At 36.9% G+C, this 16994-nt stretch overlaps 1 protein-coding gene across 5 annotated transcripts in view; it reads left to right on the top strand.

Annotated features, from left to right (window-relative positions):
- LOC121872436 (snurportin-1-like) overlaps nt 1–16994 on the top strand; it is a 22873-nt gene extending 5879 nt beyond the window's left edge. For 4 of the 5 annotated variants that reach the window (XM_042375194.1, XM_042375199.1, XM_042375195.1 and 1 more), the window contains exons 3-10: nt 1178–1271; nt 2638–2784; nt 3620–3808; nt 6048–6133; nt 7241–7422; nt 8722–8840; nt 12042–12175; nt 15633–16994. In XM_042375194.1, the coding sequence (XP_042231128.1) occupies nt 1178–1271; nt 2638–2784; nt 3620–3808; nt 6048–6133; nt 7241–7422; nt 8722–8840; nt 12042–12158 (934 nt within the window). In that variant the 3' untranslated portion in view covers nt 12159–12175; nt 15633–16994. Of the gene's footprint in view, nt 1–1177; nt 1272–2637; nt 2785–3619; nt 3809–6047; nt 6134–7240; nt 7423–8721; nt 8841–12041; nt 12441–15632 lie in introns of those variants that run through there. The other variant, XM_042375197.1, reaches the window with a different exon arrangement.

Below are 16994 nucleotides of genomic sequence, written 5' to 3'. Positions count from 1 at the left end.
ACTTTGTTCTCTAATTTCTAGACTTCCTTGAGAACTGATCCATGGCAGTTGCTGTCGAGTGATTGATCTCTCTCTTTCTTTACCAATAGTGGTGTCCCACAGGGTTCTGTTCTTTCACCTACTCTTTTCCTTCTTTTTATCAGTGATTTACTTCACACTACGACTAATTCTATCCATTCTTATGCTGATGATTCAATTCTTCGCTCTTCTTCACATTTTTCCCTTCCCTCTAATTATCAAACTAGATCTGCTTCTAGAGCTGATATGGTTTATCCATCAACGCAGATCTGTGCAGCATCTCCGAATGGGAAGGTAGAAACTTGGCTAAATTCAATAGTAATAAAACACAGTATTTACCAATTGCACTTTCCAAAACAGAAGATCTCCCACCAATCATATTTCAGGATGCAATTATTCTACCTAATTCTAAAATAGATATGCTAGGCCTCACCATTTCCTCTAAAATGTCATGGAAGCCACACATCCACAACATTGCTAAAACTGCCTCCCAAAAGCTGGGAAGACTGTACAGATGCCATAACTACTTCACTCCTGAGCAGTTGCTTCAAGTTTATAAGGGATTCATTCGTCCTAACTTGGAGTACTGCTCTCATATCTGGGGTGGCTCTTCTTCTGTCCAACTGTTAGATAGGGTGGAATCAAAGGCATTAAGTCTTATTAACTCTCCTCCTTTAGTTGATAATCTCTCTTCCCTTTCTTTTCACAACAATGTTGCTTCACTCTCACTCTTTTACAGGTACTTTAACAGGCAATATTCAGTGGATTTGGCATCCTGTGTACCGCTGGCGAGGTCGTGGGCTCGTAACACTCATCTTGCTCGCGGTGCCCACCGTTTCTGTGTGGATGTTGGTCACACTGGAATAACCCGTTATAGTATCTTTCTTTCCTTACACAGCCAAACTGTGGAATGCTCTGCCTTCTTCTGTGTTTCCATACTCTTAGAATCTGTCTCACTTCTAAAAACTGGTTTTACGGCATCTTCGTAGTGTAGATTAATACTATATACAGTATTGTGCTGTATAGTCTTTTTCTCTCCTATTTTTGATTTCTTTTTACTCTTATTTTTTCTCCCCCTAAGCCCAGTTGTGGGTCGATGACCTGTGGCCAGGTGGGCTATTCCCCGTAAAAAAAAAGTGCTAATAACTTTAATTTTCAGGGCCCGATATGACCTGATAATGCATTTACGCTGTATTGAGGAGGAAAATGCTGAATCATCTGAATTCTCTGATGATAACATGGAATGTGAGCAGGTATGAGATACACTGTGCCTTGATTTGGTCTTTTAGTTATCTTTTCTTTTAGTTTACAAGGAAGGTAATTAGAGAATGTTTGTTGTATACATTTGCAGCTGTACAGGTGGACAACAACTAAATAATTTAGTGTTTATTTTGGTTGTAGGCTTTTATAGCACATGTGACACTGCTTTTCCTTCTACTCTCACTTTCTTCATTATGTTCATTCACCTCTCTCTTGTACAGTAGTGATTCTTGCCACAGGATGACACACTTTAGCTGTTTGAAATATTTGTAAACATTTCATATGAAAAAATGGAATCTCTGAATTGTTTGATATTTCTGAGCATTGTATAATGTATGCTGTACTGATAAACAACTTAATATTTTCTCACCAAAAATGTTTTAAGTCCAGTAGTAAATTGCTGCAGATACACTTACCTACCATTTTCTTTACAAATTGGTACAGTATACAACATGACCTATATTGTAGAAGAGAATTGTTCCTACAAATTGTCCATAAATAAAAAAATCATAAACTGAAGCTGATTTTACCATTATAAATTGGGAAGTACCATATGTCTATGAAAAAAAGTCTCCACCAACATCTAATAAAATGACATTAAACAGATTGTTAAACCCCTTTTTTTAAGGGAAAAATGATTTTAAAGAATAGAAATAATCATAAATACTGTACCTGTATAACTTACGGTGTGAGGCACTGTGGTGGTGGGTGTGGGGTGACTGGGTAGGTGAAGGTGTGGCAGAAGGAACATCATCACTGTGGGGAAGATACAGCAGGTGTCATTTCAATACAGTGTACTATACATGTGTAGTGCTGAAGGTATACTCATGTGGTAGGCTGGGAGCTCAGAGTGGTATTTTCTTTTTAATTAGACTGATTACTATTATTATTTTAAGCTTTTTCATAATATTTATTCAGAATTACTAGAGTTTATTGTACAGTGACTTTTACAACCCAAAATTGAGATTGTGTATTTATATTTTTTGGTGTAAAAGTACAGTACCTGTACTCTGTATGTGAGACTGAAAGATACAACAAATGCTGCAGATACTGGGACATTACATATAGTACAGTACAGTACAGTATAGGACATTCCTTCATGGCAGGAATTTATAAAAAGAGACAATAATTCTCAAAACTTTTCATATTTATACAGTACAGTATTCACGGGGACTAAATTTTATTTCATAATTCTGGCTCCACATAGAACTAAGGTCACATATTTCAGATTTTTGGTCAAAAATTTTGTGTAAAAAAACCTAAAGATAGAACTCTCACAAACCAGGAGTGTACAGTATATTTTATATGAAAGATCTTATTGAGATAATATTGTTCTTACCATTCTTCTTCTGTCAACAGGAACGGCGGTGTTACTTTCGACCAAAGAAATATCATAACTTCCTTATGTTAAGTGAATGGTTGGTGGATGTTCCAGAAGATTTTGCTTCATCTTACTTCGCTCTGCCATGCCCAGTTGGGAAACGAAGTCTAGTTGTCTCTGCCAGGGTGAGTATTTAGGCCTTAAGGATTGATGTAGATTCTGTTCTCTTGTACTGTACTTTAGCACCATTTAGTAATGTGTTAGATGACAGACTGGAATTGGTTTGTGCAAATGTTTTTCTTGTTAGTCTTAGCATGAGGTTAGGTAGGCAGGTCTCATGGATTCATGTGATGGCTAGGGTAGGGTTGTGTTGACAGATTGTTCTTCTTGCTTGATTAGTGTCAGCTGCAGTGTTGGGGGTTAGCCTGGATGGATACTATACATGAGTCTCCTTTTCCTGTCTCATGGGACATCCAGGATAATTTCTCCCTTTTTGTTGTACAGATAATATAACTATGCTGGAACTCATGACAAATACTAGTTATTAGTTGTTAAGTTCAGGTAATGTTGAGGAAGGATAATGTGGACCTCCTGTAGTGTGTAAAAGAGGACATGATTTTAATTTATTTTTTATTTTTTATTATTATTATGAGGAAAGGTACACTAACTGTTTTTCCTGTGTCATAACAGGACCACCTCAATAAGCTGTTGTTTAACAGTTTTCTCTTTAAGTATAATATAGTACTGTACTTTATTCATATTTTGTTAAACTTTAGTGAAACATATGTAGCTTAAATTTGATTTTATGTCTTATATTTGTTTTTACTTTTGATGGCAACACTTTTACCTAATGGAGTTTTTGTTCTTCAAATGTAGAAAAAATATATTAATGTATGGTACATAAATTTTGAAATATTGTAAAGTATTATACTGTACTGCATTATATTATACCTGTATAATATAAGTGGTGTGTTAATATTACAGCAGTGGTTTATCATGATACATATTTTCATCCAACAGGGTAGAACTCGAGCTTATGCTAAGTCTGGTGTGAAGGTGACCCAGTTCCCGTCACTGCTGCCTGGTGGGAACCGACACACCTATAATAAAGGTTATGCTCTGCTTGACTGCATATGGTCTGAAACCAACAAAACATACTATATATTGGATCTTATAGTGTGGCTCAACCAGTCCATCATGGAGTGTGAGGTAAGCAATAGCTAGGATAGGCACAATAAGAGGAACATTCTTAATACATAAATTATAGCAAGAAATGTTTTATCCTTTAAAATAAATTAGAATTGTAAGAACTTTTAGGACTTACTTCATTGTATTGACCAGGGCATTGTTCCAGGGTACTAGTGGAGGCCTGAGGCAGCTCTCAAAATCATTACAGTACAGTAACCTTCTTCATATTCAAAGCCTGGAATATGGTATATAGTTAGCCAGAAATTGAAATCATTACTAAGAATAAGATAAATAACTACAAAGGAGAGACCTTTCCAAAAATATTATACAATGAATTACCTCTGCAAAGATCATTTTAGTGCCAATCAGAATTGTCTCGCTCTATTTTCTCTTATTATGGATGACAATGAGATTTTGATCTGTGAGTGACCACAAGATTTAACTTCATAAATTAAAAACACACATACTGTATTGTACAGGCACCCTTGATTTACAAAAGGGTTCTGTTTCTGAAATTTTTTTTTTGTAAATTTATACTATTTTGTAAGTTGAAAATGATTTTCACATTGACTTCCATTATATAATCTGAGATACATTCCTTGCCTCAAAACTTACTTGTAATTACATTCTCTTTTAAGCATAGATAAGTAAATAAGCTACCTACTTACTGTACCACAAATGAGAAGCCTAAGCAGCTGTAAACACATCCATTAGTTCTGGTGTTGCTAGTGCAAGAGAACATTTCCAGTGTTCTCAATAAACGGTAAAGTTATCTAGAAGCTGTGGAGTAAACCTGCTTCCTCAATCAATTGGCTATGAAAGATAAAGTGGGTTAAGTTTTATATTCCTGTATAAACTAATAATAATATGAAAACAGTAAATAACATTCCACAGTGATGCATCAGCTATCTTAATGTTGCTGCACATATATTATGGTCCATACCTTTTGCTTTTCCTGGATATGATTTTCGTTCTGGGATTAGTTAAATATTGAGAGTTTCATTACACATACAGATATTAATTTTACATTTTATATAGTACAAGTATATTTACTTAGCATATTTAGTTCTCTGATGTCAAATAACATCGCAGGAGAAGGTAAACATCGGTGCTCCCTTAGCCAAGATCCCCGGGTACTGAGACCTTTTTGACCAAAGACCTTTAGTCATTCACATCTTAAATTGGCTGTCTAGTCCCAGAACATTAGGGTGATGTTCACTAATAATACATGGTTTTGATCTTTTTGGCAAAAGAACTAAAACACCTTTGTGGCTGCCTATTCTGAATCTTCAAACACTTCCGTAAAATTTTTGGAAGTGTTCACGAATCATATTCTGACGTTAGATACACACATCGTGTCAGATACATCTATGTATTTGTTAGTAGATGAAGAAACAAATGCTGTTTTAGATTGGTATAGAGTTTGTGAGGAAAATAACAAGATGGAGCTGCAGTGTGAGTGTGGCCAGATTAAAACCATTAATTGGTGAAGAATTAAGTCAGTTTCTTCTCCAGTAATGTGTCTTAATTTGTGTGTACCATACTTTGTTTACTTAATCTTTATCTCCTTATTTAAGAATGACCAGGTAACATATGCATTAATGGCTAACTCCTGGAAGTGTGGGAAATAGCTGTAAAATGATGATGATTATTGTTTATGTCTATATCTGTGTTGCTCTGGATTTCAGCCACCCTATATGGTAGTAAAAAAGGACTTGTATGAATCTCTTTTCACTTCATGAGAATCAGGAGCAAAGATACCGTACACATCAACTCTTCCTTTATTTACTGCCAATCAAGTATTCTTATTGTCATAATAGATGTGTTCTGCTGTAGTTCTTTCTCACAGCAAGACCCATAATGTTGATCTGGTTTACCCCTGTCACTTCACACAACCCAACATCCCCCAGCAACAGGACATCCTTCCTCTAAAGTCACTCGACACCATGCTTTCACACACACACACACACACACACACACACACACACACACACACACACACACACACTTCTATACCCCATCCCCTCTCACATCTAGTGTCTCCTGCGCTCTTTACAATTTTTGTATTCTTGGCATTTAGGGATTTGTACAGTAGTATTTTAAAGTCTTGTAGCAAGGAGAATATTTGACTACTACAGAAAATTACATGTACATTCATTCAGTTTCTGACAGTGGACATTTAAATTGGAATATATGAAGATGTATTACACATTATTATGCTTCAAAATTAGTGTTATAAATGTTTAGGTTTATATTTCAGACTATGTTTAGATTTGAATGGTTGAAGTCCCGGATGTTGGAAGAAATACCTGAGGCAGCACAAGTGTCGAGACTTAACCCGTACAGGTTGGTATAATATATATATAATTTTTTTTTTGTCTCTTGGTTTGGTGTCCTTATTTAGGTCATGTTTGTTTAATGTATGGGTTATTGTTGTACCTTGTGAGACCCATACCATTAAACACCCTCTCTGTATCCTTCAGTTAGGTTACACTATCCTAGCAGACAAGGCCAGATAATGTTTTAGGTCACATTAGATCCTTTTGTAAACCAGTGATTGATATATGATCCAATAAGAATTCAGAATCACTTATTCATTTGGTCAAGCATATTGGACCACTCTCAGCTATAAATTAAAGTTCATACTCCTGCCCCTCAGTTACCTGCCTGTCTCCAGACACTCAACATGCATTCCTCCCCTGTGAGTCTCCTTAGGTACAAATAGCAACTAGTACAAGAGGATCGTTGTTGAGATTACACTGATTTGTTTGATGGTACATACTGTATTATTTGCTATGTAGGTTTTTCTGTACCACAGTTACCCCTGTATACGGGCTTCCCTCTGAGTTGAATAAAATCATCTGCCATTAGCCAAATAAAATATTAAAAGTGGCATCCCCATAGTGAAGGGGTTAAGAGGATTAATGCTGACAGTGTTAGGTGGTTGTGCATGTTTCTCCTTGACATTGATATTGAAACAGTTTATTTAGCCAGAAAAAATCAGACACGAAGTGAACAATCACATTATGGACATGACTGAGACAAATGAGAGCTGGAGTACTCTTAGTGGCACCTGTTATATACTGCACATTATGAATTTTAATGCTGAAAGAAGGTTTTTGGGTAGAGTTAGTGTTTTGACACTTATGCAAGGTTATTTTAGGATATGATCAGACTTTATTTCTGCTAATTTTTAGGTCTATTTTTATCACAAGTTCTAAAATTCAGTAATCATTTAGAGTCGACTGTACTTACCAAATTTTCCACTGAAATAGTTCAAACTGCTCTGAAAAGGAACTGGGCTCATTTATTCACTTCCATCAACAGCTCCCATTGCTCAATTTCTTAATCATATTAAAACTGTAACTGAATATAAACTCTGCTGGATGTTCTTTAATGGATATACCTGTGTATTTTTTGTACAATTCTATTTTAACTTTCTTTTAATTTCAGATTTGAACATGTACCTTACTATGACTGTTCACCTGAGACCTTAAGAAGTTTAATACATGAACCTCTGCCATTCTCTGTGCCACTTGATGGGGTTCTGTTTTATCATAAAGAAAGTCACTACACTCATGGCCCTACACCTCTGGTTGGCTGGCTAAAAGCTTACATGTTCCCAGAGATTTTAGGTTAGTGCGATTTACAATTTTGTATTCTCGAACACAAATTTATTTAATGAATACTGTACAGTGTTTGAAAGTGTATTTTGTATAATTGATGTGTTATAGGAGAACACAACAGTTAAAACAGTCAAGGTGATAAATTTACAGAATGAGTGAAATGTAGTGTAATGTTGAGATGTTGAGGGAGTTTCATGATTTGTTTGGATAACTTCTGGAGATGATATGTTCAAGACAATGTGTTATTGAGGAAAAAAAACATTGTTGGAACTGTCCTGGGAAACATTGTTAAAGATATTAGAGAACTGGTGATATGTTGCAGATGATAGTTGTGTCATTAAACTGATGGTTGGTTAGAACTGTCAGTGTTTTATGAGGACTGTTAGGGACTTAGGGATGTACAGGCACAGTGTTAGAGGAATACTGAAGACTAATATACACTGTACAATATTGTTTTAATAATATGACCGACCCTATTTTTGGCTGCTGTCCTAGGAGACGGTATCCATATGTCTACAATTTTTTTTCCCAGGTTATTTTAAGTCCTGTCAGTGGAAGTGGCATTTTCTCCATGAGCTATGCAACTACAGGTTTTATTAAGGCTTTACTCATACAATGGGCACAAACACATTCATCTGGTAGATCATTTTAAAAGATATTACCACTGATTTTCTTCCAGTAATGTTTCACAATTTGTTGCTTGAAATTCTAAAAAAAAAAAAAAAAAAAATCGATACTCAAAGAAAGGAGGTGGATGGTAGAGAAGAATGGTAGAAGATGAGTGTACTGTAGGGCACAACAGAGAAAGGTTGAAATAATAATTGCTTATACTTTTTGTTTATGTCCTCAACTTGGATCTGCTCTATAGAAATTGAACTGTACTTTCAACAACTTGTTAGATTTAAAGCTTCATTGGTCGTCAATCTGTCACACTCCGAAATATATCGGTTTCAATTTTAGAACCCATTAATTGTCTTTGGTTGGCCAGTACAGTATCTTTCACCATATTTTGTAGCCATTCTTTGTGTAATTTTTGAAGTTTCTAGCTATATTCTGAAAGTCGTGATCTAATACTTGATTGATATATATATATACACTCCAGAAATTATCTTTATGGAGAGGTCTGAGGACTTTCAATATGAACCAGCAACTCCTGTTGTCTCAGAAGGGTTGTCAAAATCCTTCATTCATTGTGTTATATTGCCTCACACCAAGTCATAAAGATACATTTTAGAGTGAGCGAACCAGTGTGTTAGTAAGTTGTGCCTTTGGTGATGTGATTTATGGATATGTTATATATTACACCAGGGATACCAGCGCCTGAACAAATTATGGCAGAAAGACCTAAAAAGTACAGCACCCTTCCTGCTCATATCCAGTATGCTAAAGATCGAAGAGAGGAAAGAATCAAGGAATACAATGATAAGGTGAGATGAAGTATTAATCAGAGGAAGATGGATTTATTACCTTTACTTAACCCCTTCACTATGGGGTCAGCTTTTTTTTTTTTTTATTTGGTTAATGGCAGATGACTTTACTCAGGCACAGAAGGGATCCCATGCACAAGGGGGTTAATAAAATCTTGAGGCTATCTTTAATGATGGTTACCCCTTTATTAGTTTACATACAGGGTGATGAAAAAGTTGTACTGCAATAAGGGAAGCTATCCATTTAGCCCCGAGTAACACCAAAGAGGAGCCGGGACGAGTCTTCACAGCAACGTGTTATGCTCCCCGTAGTAATTATTGTGAACATTTATTATAAGATTAATGTTATATATAGTAATTAAAAATTATATTAATATAAAAAAATCGGTGCACTATAACTTTTTTGTCACCCTGTATGTAAGTGAAATATTTTCCAAGGAGAAGAGTAGAAGGTTTGAATACAATGACAACCTTAACCCCTTGACTATGATGACTTAACCCCTTGACTATGACGACTTAACCCCTTGACTATGATGACTTAACCCCTTGACTGTGATGACTTAACCCCTTGACTGTGATGACTTAACCCTTTGACTATGATGACTTAACCCCTTGACTATGATGACTTAACCCTTTGACTGGCACATCAATAACCACACCCTCTAGCTCACTTTGGAAGGAACTGATGATTTAATTTGCATCATCTCTTTTTGGAACCCTTCAAAAATTTTCCCTGGATGAAGTCATGGCAGCCTGAATTTCTCACTTAACTAACCTTGAGGCTCTTCCCTCATAAAATGACCAATAAGTTCATCTGCCAATCTAATGTCCTTCAATCTGAGGCCTTGCAACAACTTTGTCACAGTTCTCATCCTCACTCTTGTTTGGTGCTGTTAGTTGCATAAGGTCCTCCTCCTACTGTAGCATTGCTGAGTGTGACATGATCACCTTTGCAGTACCACTCTCCTCCATATCTTCAAGTTCCTCCTCTTCAACATCTTAAAAAAATTGATGACTCTCCTAACTTCTTCAGGAATGCTGGGAAAACCACTGAAATCATTTACTTCCCCCTTCCACAGTCATTAAGGGTAGAAGGCTACATTTTATCCAGTGATTTCATATTTTGGCAATGCAGTCAACAGTAGAGTAAGTCCTCACTTAATGTCGTGGTTCCGTTCCTGAAAACCGTGACGTTTTTCCCAAAAAGAAATACTGTAGATAAAATATGGGAGTTACGTTTCCCAGCTTCCCTTTACCCCATAAAATACATTACATATACAAAAATTCAATGGCATTTTTATAGAAAATAGTATATGCATAAATAAACTAAATCATTTTGTATTGTACTCACTGATGGACGGAGGTGGTGGAGCAAGTGGGTAGTGGAGCAGAGGAAGAGGATGGCGAGTCACAGACCTGGCGGGTGGCTCCTCCTCCCAATTTAAAACCTCCATTTTCGTAGCAAGGCTAATGGTCTTACATTGCTTCTTCACAACACTAGCATCAGTAACACTTGATGGGCACTTGGAAGCAATTTTGAATGGTTAGAATACAGTATTAAGAGCAAAAACACTTAAAAACGCTGTGGTAGCTTAACAAAGACTGGCGACGCTTGGGGACGCCGTGACGCTCTGTGGGTGAGAGCGTAGAGCGCCAAGATGAGAGAGAGGGTGATGCGCTGTACAACGTAGTCTGTGACGACGTTATATTGAATTAGCGGGACGTTATCCAAATAATGGGTATCTAAAGAATAGCGACGTTATAACGAAACAACGTCATCGGGGGCAACGCTAAATGAGGACTTTTCCAACATAGAATAACACTAGGAAAGTTGTGGTTTCTAGTTGCTATCACTCCCTGGTCTAATGGTTGCATAAGGGATGAGTTATTGGGTGGCAGAAACAACACTTCAACATTAGGATGTGGTAACCGGAGCATTGCGGGATGCCCTGCAACATTACAAATCATTGTCATCATCCTTTTATGGAAAATTTTCATGCTTGTTTGGGTCCACTGTGATTACCTGATGGCAGCTCTCCATGCTATGTGGTTTCTTGCAACCTCTCTCATCAGATTCTTAACTCTGAAGTACTTTTTACAACTTCTTCTCCCCATGTAATTCTTGGCCTACCCCTGGCCCTTCTAGCAGTCACATTAAGACTCAATTAGTCTCCTTCACTTTCACCACTTGCCCAAACTTTCTCAGCCTACCTGCCTCTAAGAAAAACCTCACCAGTAATTAAACCAATCTAAGAGTAGATGTGAGATGACCCATGCTTTTCTCTCTGCTTTTTAGTGGACAAGTAGATGTGAATTTAAGAAACGGTAAACAAACATTAGTTTCACTGAACTGTCTCCTGCTGATGCATAAGAACACAAGTTAAACATTTACCTGTCCTTCATGACTTTAAAGCCAGGTGTAGATCCCTCTTGGTTTAGGTGAAGGTCCTAGTTGGCCTCTATTCCAAAACAACCCAGTCTCATCAGTCCAAGACTTGCTCTGGCTTTTATTTTTCTCTTTGATGACTTTTTAAGCTGGTCAGGAAACTCTTTAGTAACCTTTTTGTCAGATGATGTTGATTCTCCAGTCACTTGTAGCAACACTTGCCCTTTCTTTGTCTTCTCATTTCTTTCTATAACTTTTCTTAGCCTCTCTCCACTAGGCTCTTTACCACTTGCTTTTCTTTAAGATGAAATCATAAAAAATTAATAAAGCCAAACAAAAATAAGGTATAATTGCACATGACACAAGAGCTGTAGGGTATATATAATCTTGTGGGATGCCAGGTACATGTAGACTGATGCTGTGATCTCAAGGGAGAAAGAAAATGGTGCCCATATCCTTCTGTGTCATATAAATGCTATGCTTAGTGGGAACTATTTTTCTTATTCCAGCCCATAAATAGTCAAGCATTTTGACTCCAATTTGCAAACTTTGCTTCAATACATCTCGAAAGAGTGAATCACTGAAGGGTAAACTTAAGAATGGTAAGGCCTTGCTGTGTTAAGACAAGTGAATGTGTTAAGTGGAATTTCTCAGTGTCTGGGAATCTAGTTTCAATATTTGTTTCCTAATGAAACAAGTATCAAACTTTATGTATAGACACATACTGTATAGTAATAGAATCAAAAGTAGAATTTCCATCATTTTGGCAGTGACATATATTTCTTATTTGCTTTATATTTTACTTTCTTTCACAGATGGAAGTTTCATCTTCTAAAAATAAAAACACCAAGAAAACCAAAAATAAAGAAATGGAAGTTAGTCTGGAGAACCAAATGGAGTCATCAGCCACCGAGCTTATTGATGGGTGCTGAAGCTCTTTTACCTACAGGTAGATTCAGTTATGAAAATCCATAGTTAAAATTTTTGTTTATTGTCAAATGATTTGATTTACGAACAAAAATTCAAAGATAATTTTTTTTTGCCATTTTCATAACTTTTTCCAAAATAATAATGCAAAATTCCACTCTTGTCACCCAAAGATTTGGAAGTTAATATTATGCTTAATGGACATAAAATGCAATTTAGATTTTATTTTATTGTATGTAATTTATTTGTGCAAATTGATATTAAAATGTTATGATTTTTTTTGTAAATGTGACATTTCTTATGAACCCACGGGAAAAGTGTGTACAGTATTCCCTCTAACCCAAACTCTCAACCCGATAACTGCGACATACATCTTTGAATGATAAGCGGAAGAGTGTGACATACATTCCAGAAGGCAGAACGTTTTAAATGCAGCGCACGAAAAATTCCATATGTCGCGGGGTCAAGTATGGGATGTTTACACTCACCAGTACAGGCATTACCACACCCTAAAGAACTACGGACTATTCTGTGGTATGTTTAAATAGTGTAAACAGTGGAAAAACAACAATATGTGCGAGTGAATAAGTGAGTTTCTCGCTCAGTCCGCACTCGGAACTAGTCCCATAAGTTAATAGAATAAGGCTATTTTCTGTAATAAATTTTGTTCATACAGAAACTAAGGAAATATGGTAATTAAGTCCTTCTTCCTAACTGCTGATCATGATTCTACATCAGTGGTTACCGTGTCTCCCTCCCTCACCCTCACATGTTGTCCCCCCACCCATTGACTTCCCAAATTTACCACAGCCAAACTAAGGTAACTAATGGACTCATTTGGTTTCCTCATTCTTCTACTTCCTATCTTTTGATCCACAAGATTTAAAATGATGTTCGGGGAAAATCAATATACACCTGACCTTCACTTTATGCTATGGTTGCTTTCTGCGACAACACAGCATAATGGGAATCCGCATATATTGAATACTTAATCTTATGGCAAAAATTAGGATATGTTCCACAACTACTAAAAGTCAATAGTAATGCTGTAAAAGTTGTGGAGAAATCATTACAATACTCTAATGTGGGTTAAATATAAAGATATATTATAAAACTATAAACTAAGACATATGAAGAGCTTGGGTGTTTGTGTGGAAAGTGTAAGGAGTGTCTGACTCACCACTCCAGCCGTCTCCTGTGACATCTCTCTCACACACACTGTGCCACGTTTCACAACCATTTCTGGAGCATTACTGCAATAGAAGTTGTAGAAAAATCATTAAAATACTCTAATGTGGCTTAGAAATAAATAAAATATAATATGATATAATTTTAGTAAAGCTTTGAGTAACGACGGTAATGTGTCCTACAATAATGCAGTGTAAGGTAAATCTTCGTATCGTGAATCATTAATTACCATTAAAATAAAGCAATAATAATGAGATGCATTCCAAAGTCTGACCTTTTCATATATTTTGTGTGGCTTTTTACCCCCTTTTCCCCCAAAACAATAAAATTAATGAAAAATGCAAACTCTGTTCTTTAAATAATGTTTATGAATGCACATTATACTGTACAATATAAATCAATAATAATTATAAGGCCACACAAGAGGAGGTGGGATGCCATTGTTGTTGTCAGTGTTTACACCCATATGTCAGTTATCCACCTGAGACTGAAGAAAATAAGACCCTGGTTGTTGTTGTAGTAAAATTAATGTAAAAAGAAATGTATGTTTTAATTAATGTTATTTAATGTACAGTACAATAAACGTAACCACTGATGGTAAAGAAAAAAGTGAGATTGATAGCGGAACACCAACGTATTATTGTTTATTACTGAACATGTATTTGATTGGATTAATGTTTATATATGCGAAATGAACAATACAATTCATTAATAATATGTAGAATATTAAAACACATGAGCGGAGACGAGACGACATTGTTTTCGTTAGTGTTTACACCCATGATGATGGTTCTACATATGAAATTCAAGAATATAAGACCCTGGTTGTAGCTGTAGTGAAATTAATGTAAAAAAAAAAAATTAATACAAGGGGCCCCCCAAATTCGTGGGGGTTAGTTTCTCAAAATGGCCACGAATAGCCAAATCCGCAAATAACATTGCGGACCGGGGGGGAGGTACATTTTTACTTATGTACAAAGAAACGTATATTGCTGTTAAGTGTTTGCCCATTGGACAAATTATTTCTTTGATCTGTAGTATTGTATATATTTCATGTAGATCCACAATGGAAACGTGGATAAGATAAATCTTGATAAAATCACAAAGGGAAAAGGGAAACAATGGAGAACCATAGGTTTCGTCTTTATTCAAGACATCTTCAGAGGCAACTGAATTACAAAGACTGAGAGAGAGCTTATTGTATATATATATATATGTGTGTGTGTGTGTAGACACACACACACACACAAAACACATTCAAATAAATAATAATTGGAAAATCCTCTCACAAATAATCAGAAACAAATTTATTAAAAATGTGAGTCTACCCCCTAAGTCCGTGCTCTATTAATAAAGTACTGGAATAGAGCACGGATTTGAGGGTAGACTGTCACATTCTTAATAAATTTATTTCTGATTATTTGTGAGAGGATTTTCCAATTATTATTTATTTGCAAGTGTTTTGTGTGTATATGTTTTGTGTGTGTGTATCTACACACACACACACACACACACACATATATTTACAATACAGGTAAAGGAAATTACTGTCTCTAGAACGAATGGCTCCCTGTCCCATGCGCAAAAATGCTGGCAACTTTAAAACTACCTACAGACAAGGTGTTATCCGCTAATAACCGAGAACTGCGAAGTAAAAATCCGCAAACGTGGGGGGGCCCCCTGTATGTATGTTTTAAGTACAGTGTAATGCCATTTAATGTTAGCATAAATTATGCTAATTAACACCCGAAAGAAGGCAATTTCTAACTTTTAAACCATTTCACCTAGAAACATGTGTGATTAGTTGAACCTGGCTAATTTTAGGGTCAAGAATCCAATTTGGGGGTTATTTTGACAGTTGGCAGCCATTTTGACCCTCAAATCCAAGATGGCCTCTGGCTGCCTTCTTGAATGTAGGCATACAACTTTTGAACTGTATGAGCTACAAACTTGTGTGATACATCAATTTCTACTGATTTGGAGTTGAGAAACTCATCTCTAGCATTGCATGTGTGATAGGTCATTTAAAGGTGAATTCCAGGATAGTTGCCAAAAGCTATATTAAAGAAAAACTTAAGGCATTAAACATAAGCTGATGGCATTTAAACTCATGTAATGCGTATTTTCTGAGGTCACAGCCGAGACCAAAACACCACATTAACAATAATCATTGGTAACTTTTATTTGAGAGAGCACACAAAGCAGATTTCAAAAGTCATAAGTACATACAGTTCTTGCTGTTCTGACCTCATAAGTTCAGTGTGTGTGAACAGCCACCCTTACGTCCACAGAGTGCTGAACAGGGCAGCTCATTCATGCAGCATGTGCATGGGGGTTTACATTCACTGGAGAAGCCACAGATGGTGTAATGACTGTTTATCAGACCACAGCCCAGAGAAATACAACACATATATCAGCAAGTAGATACCCACATGGTAACCCACGAAGATTGACACACCCAAGGAGAAGTCACGGACAAGGTACCTGAGTTAACCCGCCGAAATGACCGTGATATTCAAGAAACTACACCTGGGCAAAGACAGCTGTCCAGACCTGACCCAAGGAGAGGTCACGGTCTCAATGAACCAGAATTCTCACTGCCACGCAGTTAGCTTAACCCGGCGAAATGACCGTGTTACTCAAGAAGCTACCCCTCAGCCAGTGCACCTGTCACCTGATCACACATCCAGATTAGTGACGACATCTTCCTGCTGGAGATCTCCAATATAAGGGCCCTGCAGCTCCCTCCTTGAGAGTATTAGCATTCAAATCATCAATGTAACAGGGAATGGGCCAATAGCTCCTCCCCAGAGGGAGACTTCCGTCCCCATCACCGAGCCCCAGTTAGCAGTCTCCTACAGGACAGTCCAGCACTCTCTCTAACAGCACCTGCTGAGCCTCCCTTAGGTCATATGTGAGTCATTGTTAGAGCAATCCATAGGGTGAGTTACTTACGGTGGGAAGAATATCCATTTCATGTTTGTGTCCGAGAATCAGTGTCTAGTATCATAAATATAATGTTCTATTAATGTGTCTGTGTCATTGAGTGAATAATAAATAGCTGGACTTAGAGTTGGCATTTGTTTAGAGGCTTTCACCCTAATATATATTTATTAATTTACCTGTGTTACAATGGCAATCTCCAGTAACTTCCTCGAAATGGTAGGTATTGTGATATAAACCGGTACTGGTGTAATAAACAGGAACACCCACACAGACCAGCACCCATACACCCATGTGAATGACTGTTACAATGTTTATGGCACTTGTCAGACCAGATGGACACAATTAGTTACAGCCTCAAAGAATAACATATAAACCTATATGGGGTGCCATAGCCCCGCCCATACAGTGTGCCAATCAGGGAAACAACATGAGGACCCTTGGAAAAAAACCTACTCTGATTGGAGACTGAAAAAGGCCTCGACAACAGGATAGGAGTAAGAAAAAGACTGACAGTTTGGCTGTTGAAGTGTGGGTGCGAGGTTCCTTTGTGTGGCTCGGCGACCGTCGATACTGAAGGATCGGTGATGTGTACCTAATGTTTTCTCTTCAGTTTTGCGGGTGTATAGTGAGCTCCATTTTCCTCCACAGTGTCTAGTTAGAAATAGGATGAACGCGGGTGCCCTCATGTCACATGCTTGCTGAATAAA

Source organism: Homarus americanus, unplaced genomic scaffold (assembly GCF_018991925.1).
Source record: "Homarus americanus isolate GMGI-L3 unplaced genomic scaffold, GMGI_Hamer_2.0 scaffold11302, whole genome shotgun sequence".
NCBI classification, from domain to species: Eukaryota; Metazoa; Arthropoda; class Malacostraca; order Decapoda; family Nephropidae; genus Homarus; species Homarus americanus.
Note: the sequence above shows the minus strand (reverse complement) of the source record. Positions and strands in the feature narration are given on the sequence as shown.